Genomic DNA, 21,132 nt, shown 5'->3' on the forward strand with positions numbered 1-21,132 from the left:
GAAATGAATGGTGGGGGAGGGGGCACTCTGGTTGTGTGATACATAAGTGTGTGAACACTGAATTTCAGCAAAGGCAGGGGTGCAAAAACATAGCCATTTATTGAGGCCAAAGCATTTGTAAGGGAGGGAACAGAAAATGATGCGGGAGGAACACAGATGTGAAGGAGAATTAATAATGTATGGTGGCTTCTGTATGGGACTCACAGCTGAAAATAAATAAATAAATAAATAAAGGAAGTATAATCTTTGGATACTTGGAACAAGGGAGTTAATATCTGCAACACAATTTAACTCCTACTCCCTACAACAAAATTTGTCACAATAGTATGAAATTTCAAGGTTATATATTGTTTCTTTTTTAGCAAACTAAGAGACAGGTATGGGAAACCTTTGGGAGACAAATCAGTTAAATAACGTGACCTTGTTTAACGCTAAAACACAAACAATATTCTGATACTTTATTATCTTACAGTAGGCAAAATCCAAAATATAACTAAAATTTCAGTCCAGTTATTACACAAATGGTTTAATATGAGACAATCAGTTTGCAAATGCTCAGTTAATGATGATCTCTCTCAATTGGAAGCACAATCAATTAACATATAAGTTAAGCCCCTGTTGTGTTCTTTTCCGTATTCTCTATAACAAACTATCTATAGAAATACTACGGATACAGAGTGAAAATCTAGGCATACCTAATTACAATGAATCACAAGCACACTGTGCAAAGATAATATTGGATCTTTTGTTCTCTGGTTTTCAGAAAATAACTATAGGACACAGAAAGCCTACATGGATGATGATTTTCTGGAAGGCAGTTCTTTTATGACTGAAGGGAAATACAAGAAAGCAATGATAACTTTTAATGAAAGATTTTTAAAAGTTTACATATATGCAAAAAGAAAAAAATTCTGAAGTCCTTACCCTGTGTAGTCCAGCTGATGGTGTTCGGCAAAAAGAATTTCCTACTGGGATGAAGCTCCCTGTGAAAAGACAAAGCTACAAAATGTTTGCTTGTTATCCCCTTTCAGTCTAATAAATGATTTTATTTTTTAAAAAAACATGATGATGGTAAGACATTTCACAAAAACCTGAATAAAGCAGCACCAGCTGCTTTCAGCCCCAACTATGCATCTTTCAGTCAGGAACAGTTGGAGGGTTTATCTCACTGACACAAGGTTAGCTAATCCAGTATTTCCATTCAAATGATTTGGAAAAATAGCACAAGCAGTGACCACATACCTCCTAGCACTCAGAATTGACACTATTATTTAAAAGCAACACTACCTTTCCCCATCATTGAATCTTTGAGTTATGCACACAAAGTTTTTCTTCCCCACCAAAAGCGATCACAACACCTCTGCATTGAATTACTCATTTTATCTGAAAGAATAAGTATAAGCTATTCAGTATGTTCCCTTTGATCATATGACTTCCTGGCATCACACGTCGTGCTGTTTATTTTATTCCAGTTCACTATAGTACATTTAAAAAAAGATTTATTTGTCATTTGGGGTCCTTTTGCATGCCTTATTATACTAAGCTCACACAAATCCTTTCAATAAGTATGGCTTCATCTTTTTTCTTTTCTTATTGTAAACGATGTGAGTGAAGCTCTAAGGAAGGAAACATCTTTAAAGAAACCTTTTTTTTTTTTTTAAAGACAATTCTCCACTCCTGTAAATTCTAAATGCCAATGAGAAAGAGAGAGAGACAAAAAGCCAGTTTGGTAAAGTTGTGACAGAGTTGGCTTGCAACAGGGATAGGTAACTGGATCCAGATGGTGGGCCAGATCCTGACCTCCCCAACCCCTGTGGGCTATTTTGATAGGTGGGCAGGGCTACACACCTGTCAATCATCTGACATCAGGTGAAGCATTTTGCTTGTCCTGTGTGGGTTAAAATCAAACCACATAGGCAAAGGCTCAGGGGTTTGCAGGCACCAACTATCAGCTGAATGGTGGAGCTTACATGGACCACTTTCAGCAGGGAACACCATCTTTACCTGCCCCATGGCTGATGCCATAAATGACAACAGACATAGGGCAGGTAGGCATGGCTTGGAGAAGACAAATTAGGATCCCTAATAGGCCGGTGGGCCAGAGATTCTTGAATGCTGGTCTAGAAACTGGTGTGATCCAGATTCAATCCCTACTCAGCCATGAAACCTTACTGGATAGTCTTGAACCATTGCTATCTCTGTGACCAACCTGCCTCACAGCATTGTTGAGAGGACAACATGGGGAAAGGGAAGAACTGTGTGCCTTGCCTGTAGCGCCTTAGAGGACAGGAGGAACATAAATATAATAGATAAATAATGTACTGTACCAGACTGTTTATGATGTAATCAAAAGAAAAATAGATTGAGAATTAAAGTTCGTAGTGATTATGCATCCCCAAGTGATGAAAGAAGTCTCACTGATAAAATTCACCACCCAAATCTTTTGTGACATATGCTGTAGTTATCTACCACCTAATGATCCTACTGTAGACTCACAACAAAAATGTAAATTTATGCCATTTCATTTCAGGGTTTTCCCTTTCCTGTCTCTGAGAATTTAGCTGACCACTTGCATGATCACTTGTCCTGGGAAAACAATATATGACTGACTCATAAAAAGAATGAATCAGAAAAGAAATCTGAACAAAGCTAATTGTCCACAATCCCAGTCAGAGGCTCTTCATTCATATCTTTTCATTGCACTGGTCACAGAGATGAAGGCTACCACTGACTTCTTTCTTTTGGCCCACAGCTCCTCCTTTCAAAACATCAGCTGCAAGGCTACACACTGCTTTTGCCATGTGGATGCCACCCAAATTCGCATCCCCATGGCAAATGCTCCATAGCCAGCTGTAACCTGAAAACAGCACTCACTGTCTGAACCAAGCGCATTACATTGTTTTCCTGTCTATGACAGCAGCAACAATGGTGTGCACACACGCACGCACGCACGCACACACACACACACCATTCAGTTAAGTGCTCTGGGTGATACCTGCTCATCAGCTGCCCTGATTCTCAACTAATGGGAAAGCTTAGGTTGAAATTATTCAGGTGCATTGGCACATATCCATGGGGAAATTTGCACAACCTCCATCTGTACTTTGCCAACCTTAAGCCAGTGGTATTAGTCACACTCATAAGAAATTTCTTCACAAATATTTGAACACTGAAATATATTTATGTATGTAATTAGATGGCACCACCTCAAAGAGCTAGTTTGCCCACAATCTTGCAAATGCCTTTAAGTTTCAGTCTTAATAGGGTTATGTGTGCTCCAGTTATCCATTTCCCCCCCATTAACATCTTTGCCAGCGTGTGTGTGTTATGTGCCTTCAAGTCAATTACTACTTATGGCGATCCTATGAATCAGTAACCTCCAATAGCATGTCATGAACCACCCTGTTCAGATCTTGTAAGTTCAGGTCTGTGGCTTCCTTTATGGAATCAATCCATCTTGTTTGGCCTTCCTCTTTTTCTACTCTCTTCTGTTTTTCCCAGCATTATTGTCTTTTCTAGTTAATCATATCTTCTCATGATGTATCCAAAGTATGATAACCTCAGTTTCATCATTTTAGCTTCTAGTGACAGTTCTGGTTTAATTTGTTCTAACACCCAATTATTGGTCTTTTTCACAGTCCATGGTACCTGCAAAGCTCTCCTCCAACACCACATTTCAAACGAATTGATATTTCTCTTATCTGCTTTTTTCACTGTCCAACTTTCACATCCATACATAGAGATGAGGAATACCATGGTCTGAATTATCCTGACTTTAGTGTTCAGTGATACATCTTTGCATTTGAGGACCTTTTCTAGTTCTCTCATAGCTGCCCTGCCTAGTCCTAGCCTTCTTCTGATTTCTTGACTATTGTCTTCATTTTGGTTAATGACTGTGCCAAGGTATTGATAATCCTTGACAAGTTCAATGTCCTCATTGTCAACTTTAAAGTTACATAAGTCTTCTGTTGTCATTACTTTAGTCTTGTTGATGTTTAATTGTAGTCCTGCTTTTGTGCTTTCCTCTTTAACTTTCATCAGCATTCGTTTCAAATCAATACTAGTTTCTGCTAGTAGTATGGTATCGTCTGCATATCTTAAATTATTGATATTTCTCCCTCCAGTTTTCACACTTCCTTCATCTTGGTCCAATCCCGCTTTCCATGCGATATGTTCTGCACATAGATTAAATAAATAGGGTGATAAAATACAACCCTGTCTCACACCCTTTCTGATGGGGAGCCAATCAGTTTCTGCATGTTCTGTCCTTAGAGTAAAATTCCTTAGTCCATACTATTATCCAATGTATGTTTGCAATACGATCTCTGGTACCCCTTCCCTTTCTAAATTCAGCTTGGACATCTGGCATTTCTCACTTCATATATGGTAAGAGCCTTTGTTGTAGAATCTTGAGCATTACTTTACTTGTATGGGATATTAAGGCAGTTCAATAATTACTGGATTCCTTGGGATCCCCTTTCTTTGGAATTGGGATGTATATGGAACGCTTCTAGTCTATCGGCCATTGTTTTGTTTTCCACATTTGTTGACAGATTTTTGTCAAAATTTGGGCAGATTTAGTCTCAGTTTTGTTGTTGTTGTTGGACTGCCTTCAAGTTGATTCTGACTTATGGCGACCCTACGAATAGGGTTTTCATGGTGAGTGGTATTCAGAGGGGGTTTACCATTGCCTTCCTTCGAGGCTGAGAGGCAGTGACTGGCCCAAGGTCACCCAGTGGGCTTCATGGCTGTGTGGGGATTCAAACCCTGGTCTCCCAGGTCGTAGTCCACCACTCTAACCACTACACCACACTGGCTCTCTTCAGTCTCAGTAACCTGTAGCAATTCTATTGGTATGCCATCTATTCCTGGTGTTTTGTTTCTTCCAAATATTTTAAGAGCAGCTTCCACCTCGCATTCTAAGATTTCTGGTTCTTCATCATACGGTTCCTCCGCGAATGAATCTGTCATCCTTGCATCTCTTTTATATAGTTCTTCATTGTATTGCTTCCATCTCCCTTTTATTATATCTCGGTCAGTCAGTGTATTCCCCTGTTGATTACTCAACATCCCTACTCTCAGTTTAAATTTACCTTTAATTTCTCTAATCTTTTGGAATAAAGCTCTTGTTCTACCTTTTTTATTATCCTCTTCTATTTCTATACAATAATTGTTGTAATACTTCTCTTTGTCCCTATGTACTATTTGCTGTATTATTGCATTTAGGGTTCTGACCGTGTTTCTGTCTCCTTTTGTTTTTGCTCTCATTCTTTCTTGAACCATTTTAAGAGTTTTGTCCGTCATCCATTGAGGTCTTTCTCTCCTTTTAGCTAGAGATATTGTCTTTTTACACTCTTCCCTGATGTCTCTTGCTTTAATCCATAGTTCTTCTGGTTCTCTATCAACTAAGTTTAAAGCCTCAAACCTGTTCCTTATTTGCTCTTTATATTCTTCTGGGAGGTTGTTTAAATTGTGTCTTGGCATTATGATTGTTTCGCTGTTCTTCTTTGTCAGACATAAGCCTAAATAATAACCATGCCTGATTTAGGAAAAACACAACTCAATTTAAAAGATTATTGGTGAACTAAGGGCTCTGCCCCTGCTCGCTTCACTTGGCAACCCTGTCTACCTTCACCAAAACCCTATTTCTGCCCGCAAGTTGGCAAAGCTCCTCCCTCATGAGTTGGCAAAGCTACTCCTTCACGAGTCTTCCCCTCACGAGTCACCAATGCTCCCATCAGCAGGCAGCTCCCTCAACTGCCCCCCCAGGCACTAAACCGCCCCTACACTACTTACCTTGGTGCTGCTCCCACTCATTAACCCCTTGCACCCCGCCTCCCAGCACTGCCGGTCACCATCCTTTTTTTGTTTTTTGGTAAGCCGTTTGCCACCGTGCGCATACATCACACTGTGTGGTGTCATGACAGCGTGATGTCTTACAAAAATATAGTATAGAGATATATTCATATTATTTGAGTCTAAGAGGTGTACAACATAAGAATGTAAGAATATAAGAAGAACCCTGCTGGATCAGGCCAATGGCCTATATATTCCAGCATCCTATTCTCACAGTGGCCAAACAGATGCATATGGGAAACCCTCAAGCAAGATCTGAGTGCAACAACACTCTCCCCGCTTATGGTATTCAGAGGCATACTGCCTCCGATACCAGGGGTAAAATACAGCCATCTTGACTAGTAGTTGTTGATACTATTATCCTAATTGTCCTATCAGAAAGAATTTGTCTAATACTTTCAAAGCCATTAAACCTGGTGGCCATCATTACATCTTGTAGGAGCAAATTTATTTAACTATGAGGAGAGCCTGGCTGGAGTCCAGAGTCTGTGAGTTCAAATCTCCGCTCGTGTCTCCTGGGTGTCAAGGGCCAGCTAAAGATCACCCCCACAGTGAGTGGCTCTGGGGTTAAGTGCCCTGTCACCTGTGCAGCCGTGGGCAAGCTGCATAGTCCCAAGGAGTCCAGTTGCCCCCCAGCTGGCAGTTGCAGACAAGGAAGGGGCTGGCTTGTGCAGCTGTGGCAAGCTGAGCAGGCCCTAGCCAGCTGGGGAGGACTAGCCTCAGAGGGAGGCAATGGTAAACCCCCTCTGAATACCACTTACCATGAAAACCCAATTCATAGGGTCACCATAAGTTGGAATTGACTTGAAGGCAGTCCATTTCCATTTTCATGCACTATGTGAAGAGGTACTTTCTTTTGTCTGTCCTGAATCTTCCAACATTCAGCTTTGTTAGATGACTCCAAGCTCTATTATTATGAGTGGAGGAAAACGCCTCATTTTCATTTTCCCCACACCATGCATAATCTTACACAAACACACACCTCTATAATGTCTTTCCTTACTAACCTTTTTTCTGCACTAAATAGCTGTAACCTTTCTTCATAGGGGAGATGATCCAACCCCTTGATCATTTTGGTTGACCTTTCTGAACATTTTCCAGTTCTACAATATCCTTTCTGAGGTTGAGCAAACTGAATTGTACAAAGTATTCCAAGTGTGGTCTCACTATAGATTTTTATAAAGGCATTATGATATTGGTAGTGTCATTTTCAGTCCCTTTCCTAATAATCCTTAGGATGGAATTTACCTTTTTTTACAGCTGATGCACACAGGGTCAACATCATCCATCAAACTAACCACGACGTCCCCAAGGTCTTGTTCTGGTCAGTCACTGCCACATCAGGCCATGTGAGCGTTTGTGTGGAATTTTTGTTTTTTGCCCCCAGTGTGCATCACTTTACACTTGCTTACATTGAATTGCACTTGCCAATTTACTGTCTATTCACCCAGTTTGGAGAGATCCTTTTGGAGTTCCTTGTAATTCCTCCCCCCTTTTTTAACCACCCCGAAGAATTTAGTATCACCAGCAAACTTGGCTACCTCACTTCTAATTCTAGATCATTTATAAACAAGTTAAAAAACACAGGTCCCAATTAAAAAAACCTTTCTATATATCTCCAGAGAAGTGTTCATTTATTCCTGCTCCCCTTTTCTGGTTTCTTTACCCATTACTAATCTTCTTCTTCCATGATTGCTAAGCGTACTCAGGAGCTTTTGGTGAGGTACTTTGTCAAAAGCTTTAAAAAAGTCTAAATCAGGTGTCAGAAACCTTTGGCCCACCAGATGCTACTGAACTACAACTCCTATCATTCCTGGCCATGCTTGCTGGAGTTGCTGGGGGTTGTAGTGCATCAACATCTGGAGGGCCAAAGGTGATCTAAGTACACAATGTTATGTGTTCTAGGTACACAGTGTCCGCTGGATCACCTCTATCCATATGCTTATAGACATGCTCAAAGAACTCCAAAAAGTTAGTGAGACAGGACTCAACTCTTTCAGAAGCTATGCTGGTTCTGCTTCAATAAGACTTCTTCTATTTTAGGGGTGGGGAACCCCGAGCCCTAATTAGACCCACCAGGCCTCCCCCTTTGCCCCATGAGACCATTTTGGCCAAGGAAGGCCATGCTCACCTGCCCTACACCTGACGTCATGTGAGGCGCAGGAAAAGATGCAGCTGGGCCAAAGGGAGTTTGTAGCTGACTGTTGGAGTTTGCAAAGTGCCACACATGGAGCAATGGATGTGTTAGAATAAGCAAATATTGCATGGTCACTTTAAGGAATATTTGGGAAATATCCCATGTACCTGTTTTACCATGATGTAACTTCCTAATGGGTGAGGTTACTTACCTGACTTCCTCTTCCTTTGTCCTGGGGGATTTTTGAATATTCTCCATTGCTGATCTATCCACCATTGAGAGAGGCCGCATGGCACAGATGCTCTCTCTGAGAGCATCCATACCAAAGACTAAGATGGACTGAGACTATTTTTCTTTCATCTAAGCTAGAACCTATGTTTCCGAACATATGAAGAATTTGTGAGTAAATGTTCTTTATCTTTTACCTAAGAAGATTGTGTCTGTTGTTATTTATATAGAGAAAGGTGGGGCTGGTTATATTCTCATTCTGCTGCTTGTATTTTTACAACTCTGCTAAGAAATAGGACCAACCAAATTAGTTCCTATTTCTGTGTGTATTTTTATAATACTGAACAGGAAGTCCTGATGATCAGCTAATTGTCAGGGGTTCCCAAGCTCCATGCATGGCACTATACAAGCCCCGATGATTGGCTGATTGTCCATGCAGGCAAAAACTGGTTACCTGGTGTCACTGTGACATCAGGTGATTGACCCACCACCTTGACAAACTTTGCCTGGAAGGTGTGGAAGAGATAAAGATCTGGCTTGCCAGCTGGATCCAATTTGCCACCCCTGTTCTAGATCCTTGGTAATCTATCCTTAATAATGCTTTCCAACAGTTTTCCTGAAACAGATGTTAAACAATACTATGTTCACTGTGTAAAATTCCTCTTGAGGCCCATTATCACCACCCACAGCAATTCTGTTGAGGAATCTGGAGACTGTTTCTTTTCTACAGCCCTGGCTTATCTCAAAATATTCCTTGTGTCTAACAAATTCAAACCCATCGTCCTAACACCACTATCTCATCCTCATTTCTGCTTGTCTACATTGCTCTGCACATGAAACAGGCAGCATTCCAGAGGAAGTAATTTTCAAGGTCCTAGCTTTCAACTTTCTACACAGCAAGCAAAGTTTTGCTTCCAGGACTGTACAACTATATTTCTTCCTCAGTACAGTCTATCAGGCTATGTAGAAGATGCATGACATCTGTAGCCTTCACACCAGGTGGGCAAGTCAATGTGTGGTCACCCATCATATTGATTGAATCATCCACCATCCAGGAGCCCCCTCCCCCGGAAGAGTTTCCTTGGCATGAAGGAATATCTGTTCATCCCCAAGTAGTAGGTCCCTTCTAAGGGATCATTTTCCTCTTCCTCTGATGGTCTTCTCCCCCGAGACCCTCATTCTTCAAGATGGCTAGGGAGCTGTCACCCTAGAAATGGGATGCTATACCATGTCCCCAAAGGCCTCATCCATCAACCTCTAAGCTCTCTCAGCTTCCCAGTGTCAGCTACTTTAACCTCAAGAGAACAAACTTGTTTCAGGAAAGCTAGGAGTACATTGCACCAAGCACACACCCATGACTTTTGTCCAGCAGGCAAGCTACTACTTACATTTATATGGTAATCCCAAAGCTATTTAACAGTACATGTTCGACACAATCCAGTCAAAGTAAAGCTATTTCTAAGACTCACTGATTCCAATGGCTGAAATTCAACACATGCTGAACTCTACCACTGAAATAAGACTTAGAAATGCTTATCTTTGGCTGGATTCTGTCCACTGTATTTCAAACTAATGTATGAATTCATCATTGGAAATCTAGTTCCTGGTTTCTTATAGCTTATAGTGGACCTCCCTTAAGAGCCACAGACAAAGCTGTGGCCATGGCTAGAACAGATATGAATTCCTTTGTGACCCTGAATCATGTTTGTGCTAATGCCTTGAGTAGACAGGAGTGTAAGTTCTATGTCAATCTATATGCCTCCTTATCCTAGTCTATGTAAGTGGCCATGATGTTGATTTTACTATTTGAAATTCCAGGGGGCATTTTTGTTTCCCCTGACATCTGTGCCATGGAAATCTTACAACAATTCCATTATGATGACAAAAATTTATGTAGTGCTTTAGACAACTAAGCTGCTTACACAGCATGCCCCGTCTGTAGGCTTACAAGAAGGTTCGTCTCCCAGCCCTTTTACATTAATCTGCCTGACTGCTGTCTGGAACAAGTGAGAACAGTTTATCAATCACTTAGCTTTGTCTCTTTTTCACTTGTGAAACTTTAGTTTTTAAAAGATACATGTAGAACAGAATTATAAATATGGGAAAGGCTGAAAACTAGAAAAAGGAATGAATAATTATTTCTGAGAAGAGAATCTGAATGTTAAGCAATAATTTTCAAACGTTTTTGAGGCTACTACAGGAACTGAGTTTAAAATGATAGAAAAATTATAGTTAATATCAGGAAGAACTTCTTTAGTATAAAATTAGATAGGCAGTAAGAGTAAAGGGTGATTCACCACAAGTGAAAATTAAAATAGGTCTTACACTAAGGATAGATTTGGATTTTTTGAAAATTAAACTTTGCCTCAATTGTTAGTGGGGATAATTAGTTACCAATAAATGAGAAATTTGCTCTGTCTCATTGTGGGACCAGTCCCTGAAGTCAAGTAGATTACTTTCTCAAGACAAATTCAGGTCAATTGAATCCATGGGACATTAGTTAGAGGGGATAGATAGCCAAAGAAAGTACATTAAATTTCCATGAAATTGTGGCCGAAAGTGATTCCACAAACATAAACAGGAACATACAAGAAAAATAATATTCTGTCAGATGAGTGAAAGCTGCCATTTCCTGTCCTTAAGATCCAGTGATTAAAAAGCTTTTTTCTTTGGCTTATAAGAATCCTCTGCTGAGTGAATAATAAACGTGTGGCACGACTATTTCAGATGTAATGGTAAACTGCATATCGAGTTCAACAAGCACTGTATGAGCCAGAACAGCACAGCTGCCAGCTGTCGACTGAATGGCCTGGAGCAGGAGGGCTTTATCCTTCTGGGCTCTAGGCCCCACCTTTAACCCCAAACTGCAACAGATAATCAACTCCAATTTTTATTTTTATACTCCAGTAATACCTCAGTTAAGAAATCCTCCAGGAAAGAAGCTCCTTTTAACAAAGTCTTTTTGGGGGGTGGGGAGCATGGAATGGAAATGGACTGCCTTCAAGTCGATCGCAACTTATGGCGACCCTATGAATAGGGTTTTCATGGTAAGCGGTATTCAGAGGGGGTTTACCATTCCCTCCCTCTGAGGCTGAGAGGCAGTGACTTGCCCGAGGTCACCCAGTGAGCTTCAGGGCTGTGTGGGGATTCGAACCCTGGTCTCCCAGGTCATAGTCCAGCACCTTAACCACTACACCACACTGCCTCAACAAAGTCAGAATGTGGCCTCTTGTCTACTGAACTGCAGCTGCTGCAGGCTGCTCCCTCACACGTGGCTGCCCTGAGTAGGACTAGCATTGAATACCACCCTGTACTCAAATCAATCACATCAAACTTGATGCTTTGAAATTCTAAATAATTTCAGTAGGCTATACCTAAATTTAGAGAACAAAAGAAGTCTTGCTATATTTACAGACATTAAACATCTATGTAAAGATCTAATTCTCTGTTTCCAAGATAAATTGTTGTGAAGTTAGATCCTTCAAAAAAGATAATTTCTATTGTTATCTTGGAGAATGCTCCAGTGGATGTTGAATACTGCTTTTTAAAAATGCTATAACTTTCTGTGTTCTGACTAGCACTGACTCACCCTTTGCTTACAATGCTTACCCAGAACAAGAGGTATCTGTCGGCAGGCAGATGTGATGGTTATGACAACAATATTGTTATGTAGTCACTGTTTCCAAAACACTACTGGAGGTATATTTGTAAAAGTATTGCTTTGACTCTTAATTTTACTACTAAAGTAGGGCCTCAGATTCAGTGATAAATTCTGGAGGCACAAGGCAGAATCTATATAGCAGGGGTAGTGCACACTCGCATCCACTCACACAGGACACACAAATATACACAGGTGCACAGCCCCCTTCTTAGATGACACATGTAGATCAGCTGAGGAGGGGCATTATTGCCCCTTCTCTACTCATCAATTTTTGTTTATCTTTTATTATTTTTTTTAATAATGTTTTTATTCGTTTTTAAATTTTATTGTGAACTAAAGTAATGACAACAGAAGATTTATGTAACTTTAAAGTTGACAATGAGGACATTGAACTTGTGAAGGATTATCAATACCTTGGCAGTGTCATTAACCAAAATGGAGACAATAGTCAAGAAATCAGAAGAAAGCTAGGACTGGGGACGGCAGCTGTGAGAGAACTAGAAAAGGTCCTCAAATGCAAAGATGTATCACTGAACACTAAAGTCAGGATCATTCAGACCATGGTATTCCTCATCTCTATGTAAGGATGTGAAAGTTGGACAGTTAAAAAAGCAGATAAGAGAAAAATCAACTCGTTTGAAATGTGGTGCTGGAGGAGAGCTTTGCGCATACCATAGACTGCAAAAAAGACCAATAATTGGGTGTTAGAACAAATTAAACCAGAACTATCACTAGAAGCTAAAATGATGAAATTGAGGTTATCATACTTTGGACACATCATGAGAAGACATGATTCATTAGAAAAGATAATAATGCTGGGAAAAACAGAAGGGAGTAGAAAAAGAGGAAGGCCAAACAAGAGATGGATTGATTCCATAAAGGAAGCCACAGACCTGAACTTACAAGATCTGAACAGGGTGGTTCATGACAGATGCTCTTGGAGGTCGCTGATTCATAGGGTCGCCATAAGTCGTAGTCGACTTGGAGGCACATAACAACAAATTGTAAGCCACATTGACACACTTCTATGAAAAGTGCAACTTATAAATACTTCAGTAAATAAATAATAAATAAATGAATAATCTGATGTCTGGGGAGATTTGCATTCCCATCAGGATACTGGGCTCCAAAAACATCAGTGCTGTGTTTACTTTCATTTCCCCCCTTTTTGCTGCTGTCAACATTGGTGGGGTCTTGTGCAAGGCAGAAGAAATGCTTGGGGATAATTTACTTGGTGATTAGGCCCTTAATCTGGGAGGAGGGACAGTCACCCCTAAATTAGAATGTCTGCACAGGGATGAGACCAGTCGAAAGTAGTGTGGAGTATGAATGCTCCACCACTCATGATTAGCTTGGCCCCACTAGGTTCTGTAACAGAACTGGGGCACCAAGGCCACTGTGAAATGCAGAAGGGATCCAAGAAAGCTACAATTCTCAAGAATCCTGGCATGCAGGAATATGCTCAGCAGAATTTTAGGTGAGCCCATTCAGAAGCAAGCCAGTGGAAATTCACTCAGGATGGGGAACCTTTTTCATCTCCAAGGCCACATGCCAGTGGTGGGCAGGGCCAGAGGCAAAAGCAGGTGGAATAATGAATGTAAACTTGACTTTTGTACAAGTGTACAGTTTCTACATAGACTCACATACTCCTCCCCTACCTCTATCCAGACAAGCAAGAGGCATTATCAGAGTTGAAGGACTCATTCCAGTCAAGCAAAAATGGTTGTGGTGGGAAGCAGGGCCAGTGAGGGGTGCGGCCTGGGAAAAGGTTGGGTGGTCTGGGGAGAGTTCTGAGGGCCAGATACAGAGGCCTAGAGGACTGCATGTGGCCCCTAGGCCTGAGTTTCCCGACCCGTGGTCTGGACAGCAAGGAATAAGTGAAGCATTCTGTTTTCTTAGACCTCAGAACCTTTTGCCTCTAGTATCATATGAGAGCCAAGCTTCATTTCAGGGTCCCTGGCAGAAATACTGGAAGAAAATCTCCCTCACACCAATATTCTAATAACACATATATGATTTAAAATATGCACATTTATAGTTTCAGTCACAGAGGCCGGCTCTTTTGCTTCCTGAATTAATAGGGTTTTTTTAACCAGAATGTAGAGCTCCCAGCTATAATGAAGTAAGACCTGTTATATCAAATCTAAGAGCAATAAAAGCCAACATTTTAATTAGAGATTAGAATCAAATATATTTAGCATCTGACACACCCACTTAATGATTCCTTAGTAATCTTATAAGGTCATTGCATTTCTCCTACAAATATGAAAATCTCTGTAGAATCATGCAAACTCAGGGATGACAAGGGCAGGGACTAACTTTTCAACCCCTTCCCCACAAGTCAGATAGGTCTCACTGTCCCATGGCCCTTACTGTTACAGACCCAAGTAGAAGTCTTTCTGTTCATGCATTCCCACAGAAGAATCGCCAAGTAAATTTATAGGAGCATATGATGAAATGCTCTCATAAAGCAGGCCTTGCATTAGGAAAGGGAAATAATGAAAGCAAGCTAAAGAACACAAACATTATTTTTCATGTTTTCTTATTAAACAACCACCATCACCTACTAACTTGGGAAATAATCTAACTTTGGGTACTAGCAGTCTTCACATTTAAACTAAATAAACAATTTACTACACAGGATGGTGGAGGGATTTTGCTTCTTATTCAACTTGTAAATGGTCATTGTATTACTGACACTATAATCTAGACGTACGGATTAATATATGATGCAAAAATTGGCTGACATATGAAAGATCCTGCCTTAGGGTAGTTGTTGGATCTGATCCCTGTTGCTTAATCTATGGCTTGATGAGGTCAGCCAAGAGTTTCTGATCAGCTTATCAAGATTGTCTTGTTCCCTTCCTTAGCCATTGTTCCCACAAATCTGTCTACTGTTATTAGCCACTGCTACCCACATCCGCCCCATCTTGCTTATAACAATTCACATAGTATTATTGAAAATACGGTGAAGAGGCTGGGATGCTTGTGACAACAGGAGGTACAACACAGAATCTGAGGCAGAGTAGATGGGCCAGAGGGCAGACCTCCTCTGCCCAATTTGTGTAAAACTACAGCTGGTATAGCACAGTGAGGAGGAGAGCCTGGCTGGGAGTCCAGAGTCTGTGAGTTCAAATCCCCGCTCGTGTCTCCTGGGTGTCAAGGGCCAGCTAAAGATCACCCCCACAGTGAGTGGCTCAGGGGTTACATGTCCTGCCACCTGTGCAGCCGTGGGCAAGCTGCATAGTCCAAAGGAGCCCAGCTGCCCCCCCAGCTGGCAGTTGCGGACAAGGAAGTGGCTGGCTTGTGCAGCTGTGGCAAGCTGAGCAGGCCGTAGCCAGTTGGAGAGGACTAGCCTCAGAGGGAGGCAATGGTAAACCCCCTCTGAACACCGCTTACCATGAAATCCCAATTCATAGGGTAGCCATAAATTGGGATCGACTTGAAGGCAGTCCATTTCCATTTTTACCCTAGATTATCCTTTGTTCTCTTCCCACCCTATAATTTTCCTAAAGAGAACAGAAGTTACACCTAAATTCTTGCACATTGGCTGAACTTGTGATGTTGTGATAATAATCAAAGCCCTTCATGAATAATTTGTAATGCAAAATCACCTTAGATAATGTCATGGAAGCCTTAGAGGATATACATTAGGAAGTCAGATAAGAACTGCATTGCCTGTCCCTCTCTTTCAAACATGAATGTAAACTGCTGACTCCACCCAGATATAACTAATTCCAGGGCCATCTAGGGACAAAATGATATAATGACACTATCCACATAGACATAATACATAGACCAGCTAATACATAGAGTAAAAAAACCCGTCCATTTCTGCGTTACTCACTTTGCTCTATAAATTGTATGTTGACTAAAAGCAAGTGCAACAAAGAGAAATGTTCTAAAACCAAAAGCACCCAAATATATATCCTGCTTTCATGTTACATTATTCAGAGAAAAGACTTCCAAGCAACCACTCATGCAACATTCTGGAAAATGTAAATCAGTTTTCTTCTGATGTCTTTACTCTGACCACAATAGCCACTACTTGCATATTAGCCCCATTTCCCTCCTGATGCAGCACTTTCAGAAATAAAAGGATATTCATTTCCAGACAACCATTCTAAGAACCCTGATGGCCTTGCAGATTGCCTAAAAATTTAGGCCACAATTCACTCCACTGAATTTTTATTTTCAGCAAACAAAGCCAGCTTGGGTTCCCCCCCCCAAAAAAATCCCCCCCTCCATATACTAGAATTATAAATTGTGTGAAGTACAGATACGGGGCCCAGCTTAGCAAGCAACTCTGATATTTTAATTGTTCAAAAGTGCTTCATAACCTAGTTGTTATAAAATTGAAGAGGATGGTGAACCTAGCTCTCTGATATCACAGAACTGAAGATAACTTACTGAGTCAGGTCACAGGTCCACCAAGACCAGGACTGTCTGTTCTAACTAGTGGCAGCTCTCTATGGGATTCAGATAGAGATCTATACAGCATAGTTACCCAAGATTGGCTTAGCGGATATGCTAGGGATTAAATTTAGAACCTTCTGCAACTAACTCATATTCTGTATTCCATGGGGCCCTGCTCCTTGGGCGCACATTAATGAGGTGCCCCATTATTGCAAGAGTTAAATGTGTGCATTGGAGCATTCATGGAGCACTGGAATGCGATAATGTGTTCTAGTTAGAGTCACTTCATGCTTTATGCAACACAGCAAGTACACCAGTGGTATATTTTCAGTGACACATACTGTGAAGCTATGTTCACTGTGACTTCCCAGTTTGTTTCCATTGCATGTTTCCCCTTCACACTTCTTAACATTTATTTTATGGATCTATACCCTGCCTTTCAGAAAAAATATTCTGACAAGGCAATATGAAACAAAACCAAAAAAATACAAACAAAGCTATAAAGATTCATACAGAGACCTCTTTCAAAGCCTCTACAAAGAGAGGGGGACTGCAGAAATCAGTATGCCTCAATGTGCCATTCTTTCTTTGACGGTATACACAAAATACATTTAAAGCATTCCCCCACCCCAAATCCTGGGAAATGTAGTTTAAGGGTCCTGGGAATTGTAGCTTGATGAGAGATAAACTACAGTTCCCAGGAATCCTTGGGGGACAGAAATGTGCTTTAAAATGTGTGTATATATGGTGTGTACACACCTTTGGTATTACGTTTCTTAGACATGTCATTATTAATAAAATGTAAACCACTTTGAGCGCTGTGGCCGAAAGGTGGCACATAAATATAATAAAAAAACAAACATCAGCGTCTCTAGGTGTGATGCCAAGAGTGAAGCAGCTCTTACTGTGCTGTGCACGCTTGAGAAAGGAATGAAAATTTATCTCCCTAGCCTAGGATTGGGAACCTCTGGCCTTTGGGCTCAATGCAGGACTCCAGGCCTCTGTAATCAGCCCTCAGGACTCTCCACAGGCTGCACCCATAATTGGCCCTGCTCTGCATCTTCCTCAAATGTTTTTGCCCATCTGGAACGTGTACTTAAAATGTGATAATGTTGCTTATTGCCTGGATGGAGAAATGCAGTGGGATGCAGGGCTAGAATGTAGTTTTCTATACTATATCGCCACATTCATTTCTCACCAACTTTTGCCTCAGGGTTCCACCCACCATTGCCATGCAACCCCTGGAAGTGTCAGGCCCAGGATGTGACTCAGGAACCAGACCAACGATTGTAGTTAATTCGTGTTTTATTAGGGTAATGTCCAAACAAAGACTGCGTTTTCTCATGAAGCAATACAGGGATACAGGTCCTGCGGCATTGGAAGAAAGTTGACAGAGCAAGGGACTTCTTCCCGCCTGTTCTTTAAGAAGGGGCCAAACGGGCGCGCAATCTTTCGCTCCTCCTTAACTGCCCGCCTTCCCCCCCTTCTCTCCTGTCTTTTCAGCTGTCTGCGTGTGCGCGGTGAGGGGGGAAGCATCACCCCCTCCTCTTCTGAAGTTTCCGATTCCACGATGGGGGATAGGGGAGGAGCTGATGGTAAACTGCCTCCCCGCTTTTCGGCTGTGAGCAGCCCTCCCTCTTTCCCCTCTTGCTCTGAGCCTGAAAGAGGGGGAGGCGTGAGAATGTCCAGGGAGGGCTCAGGCTCCCCGTTGCTAAGCGACCTTATCACTGGCAGTTCCTCTGTTTCGTCTTCGCTCCAAAGGGGGGAAGTTCCTCCCCCTTCCCTCTACCATCCATCCGAATACTCTTCTCCCAACTCTCCGGGATCCAGCTCCCCGGGATTGGGACCCCAGCTCTGCCTTCCGACAGGAAGGTTGCTCTTCAAAATGGCGGAATAAAGGCTAACCCTCCAGAGTTCCTTTCTGAAGCAAATGGTAATTACAGAATCTATGATTTTATAGGAAGACCATGGGAATCAGGACTCCTGTAAAGATACATCTTTTCCTTGCTCTGCCTGTGCAGCGCAAAAAAATACTTAGTGGTTTCAGAGTTCACTGACAAATCGTATGTAACAATTTTCAATTTAAAAAGGTTCTAAAGCATTATATGAAACTAATTAAATTAAATTTCTAAAAACAAAAACGGAATGTTGACCAAATTTTGCTTTAAACAAGAGAAGCAACAACACAAGACATGTTCATAAACACCTTTCCTTCAAAGGCCTGGTGAAATAAGAATGTCTGCACTTGCATTTGGGAAAAAAAATGGCATTCCAGAGTTCTGGAGCCACCCCTGAAAAATGGAATTCCAGAGTTCTGGAGCCACCCCTGCTCATAACAGAAATCAGATATCAGATTGGACAGAATCCAGTGCAGGGCTTCATTGGCAGATTTCAATGCTCAGCGCAGGCACGGTGGGGAACTTATGTGAGATGCTCTCTGGGCTAATCAGGACACAGGTAATTTTGATCTTTATAGGTCAAAACCAGCACCTTGAATTGGGTTAGAAACAAACTGACAATTGACATCTTAAAATCAGTGTGATAAGATTATTATACAGCCACAAAAGTGGGCGTATAATATAGCCAGCGTGGATTTTTCACATTCCACAATGTTAAATTGAAAATACCCCCGTGCCATTCTGATGCTTCCCATAAGCTCATTTCAAAACAAAAGCTTACAAAACCTATAGTCCTAAACTCAGAAACGCTTGCTAAACAATCCTCTCAATTTTCATGGTGATACATAAAGCAGTCAGAGACAATAGATAGTTCAAAGTCTAAAAAGAGAGAAAAAACCCCAGAGCCCTTTTGGACTTTTTTCTGTCAGAGTTCTCATAATCTGTTGAAATTCATTAAAACTCAGCCATGTTCCCAGAGTACCTGGAATCCTATTACTGACCTTGCCCCATACTCTGACCTTCATCTTCTGCTGTTTAAGAGTTTAAAAAATGCCTGGCTGATTTTTAATTAATTTAAGAAATTTTGGCTGGAACCCAATGATAGTGTGGGGCACGCTCAGTAAGAACCAACTGTCAGTGTTCTAAAAGCCTCACTGCTGCTGGGCTTGGCTAATCAGGGGGCCACACCCACACCAGACTTTGATTTCACGTGAGACAGTCATGGCTTCCCTCAGAGAATCCTGGGAAGTGTAGTTTGTGAAGGGTGCTGAGAGGAGACTCCTATTCCACTGACAGAGCTCCAGTGGCCAGCCTGGTTTAACAGTCAGTCACTCTGATTGAAGGTCTGTGAGGGGAACAGGGCATCTCCTAGCAACTCTCAGCACCCCTCACTAACTACACTTCTCAGGATTCTTTGGGAGAAGCCATGACTGTCCAAAGTGAAATAAAGGCCTGGTGTGGATGTGGCCAGGGGCAGCTTTGGTTTAAATTTGGGTAGGAGGCTACATGTGTCTGCTGTAGAATAAAACGGTGGGGGAAACACTGAAAAACAATTACACTGTTCACAATATTTTCCTTTTGGAAAGGTAAGGGGCTTCCCCTCTGCCCAGTGCCCACCCACCCAATCTCCTCCCCTCCCTGCTCCTCCCCCGGGTCAGTAGTGGAATACAACCTGGGAGACCAGGAATACAACCTGGGAGACCTGGAATCCCCACACAGCCATGAAGCTCACTGGGTGACTTTGGGCCAGTCACTGCCTCTCAGCCTCAGAGGAAGGCAATGGTAAAACCACCTCTGAATACTGTTTACCATGAAAACCCTATTCATAGGATCACCATAAGTTGGGAACGACTTGAAGACAGTCCATTTCCATTTTCAAACATGATTGAACAGAAATAAATCCCACCGAACTCAAAAAGTATGCAAATGATCAAACTCCCCCTTCCTCCTCCTCCCTCCTATCCCCTCCCTCTTGCCCCTTTCCTCCCCCTTCCTTTGCCCCTCCGTACCCATCCCCATCCCCTGCCAATCCCCTCCCCCCTCCTCATCCCCATGGTCAGTTTTACCTATCTTAAGCATGATTGCACAGGAATAAATACCATTGCACTCTAAATGCATGCAAATGATGAAACCTGCCCTCCCCTCCCCCTTCCTTTGCCCCCCTCCAATCCGCTCCTTCCCCCTCCTCCTTCTCCATGGTCAGTTTTAACTATCCTAACCATGATTGCATAGGAGTAAATCCCATTGAACTCAATAAGCATTCAAATGATGACCTGCCTTTTCCCTCCTTCCCCTCTCCTCTCCCTTCCTCCTCTCCTCCCAGCTTCCTTCTTCCTCCTCCCCTGTCCACTCCCTCCCTCCCCCCTGGTCAATTTTACCTAACCTAAGCATGATTGCACGGGAGTAAATCCCACTGAACTCAATAAACATGCAAATGATCAAACCTGTCTTTCTCCTCCCCTCCCCCTCCTGCCTGCTCCTCTCCCCTCCCTCCCCTCTGCCCTCCCCTCCTCCCCATCCCCTGTGGTCAGTTTCAGCTATCCTAACCATGATTGCAGGGCAGTAAATCCCACTGAACTCAATAAGCATGTGTCAGGCCCAGGATGAGACTCAGGAACCAGACCAGGGGTTGTAAGTAATTCAGTTTTTATTAGAGTAATGTCCAAACAAAGACTGCGTCTTCTCATGAAGCAGTACAGAAATACAGGTCCTGCGGCATTGAGAGAAAGTTGACAGAGCAAGGAGCTGCTTCCCGCTTGTTCTTTAAGAAGGGGCCAAACGGGCGTGCAACCTTTCGCTCCTCCTTAACTGCCCCTCAGGTACTACCCGCCTTCCCCCGTTCTCTCTTGTCTTTTCAGATGTCTTCGTGTGCGTGGCGAAGGGGGAAGCATTGGCCCCTCCTCTTCTGAAGTTTCCGATTTAAGTATGGGGGATGG

General features: G+C 42.1%; 1 protein-coding gene across 7 annotated transcripts in view; it reads right to left on the reverse strand.

The window, feature by feature from the left end:
- The window catches only part of AHI1 (Abelson helper integration site 1), a 138,729-nt gene that overhangs the window by 31,608 nt on the left and 85,989 nt on the right, over positions 1 to 21,132 (reverse strand). For 6 of the 7 annotated variants that reach the window (XM_061623921.1, XM_061623924.1, XM_061623925.1 and 3 more), the window contains exon 20: positions 925 to 983. In XM_061623921.1, the coding sequence (XP_061479905.1) occupies positions 925 to 983 (59 nt within the window). Of the gene's footprint in view, positions 1 to 413; positions 830 to 924; positions 984 to 21,132 lie in introns of those variants that run through there. The other variant, XM_061623926.1, reaches the window with a different exon arrangement.

This window comes from Rhineura floridana, chromosome 4 (genome assembly GCF_030035675.1).
Source record: "Rhineura floridana isolate rRhiFlo1 chromosome 4, rRhiFlo1.hap2, whole genome shotgun sequence".
NCBI classification, from domain to species: Eukaryota; Metazoa; Chordata; class Lepidosauria; order Squamata; family Rhineuridae; genus Rhineura; species Rhineura floridana.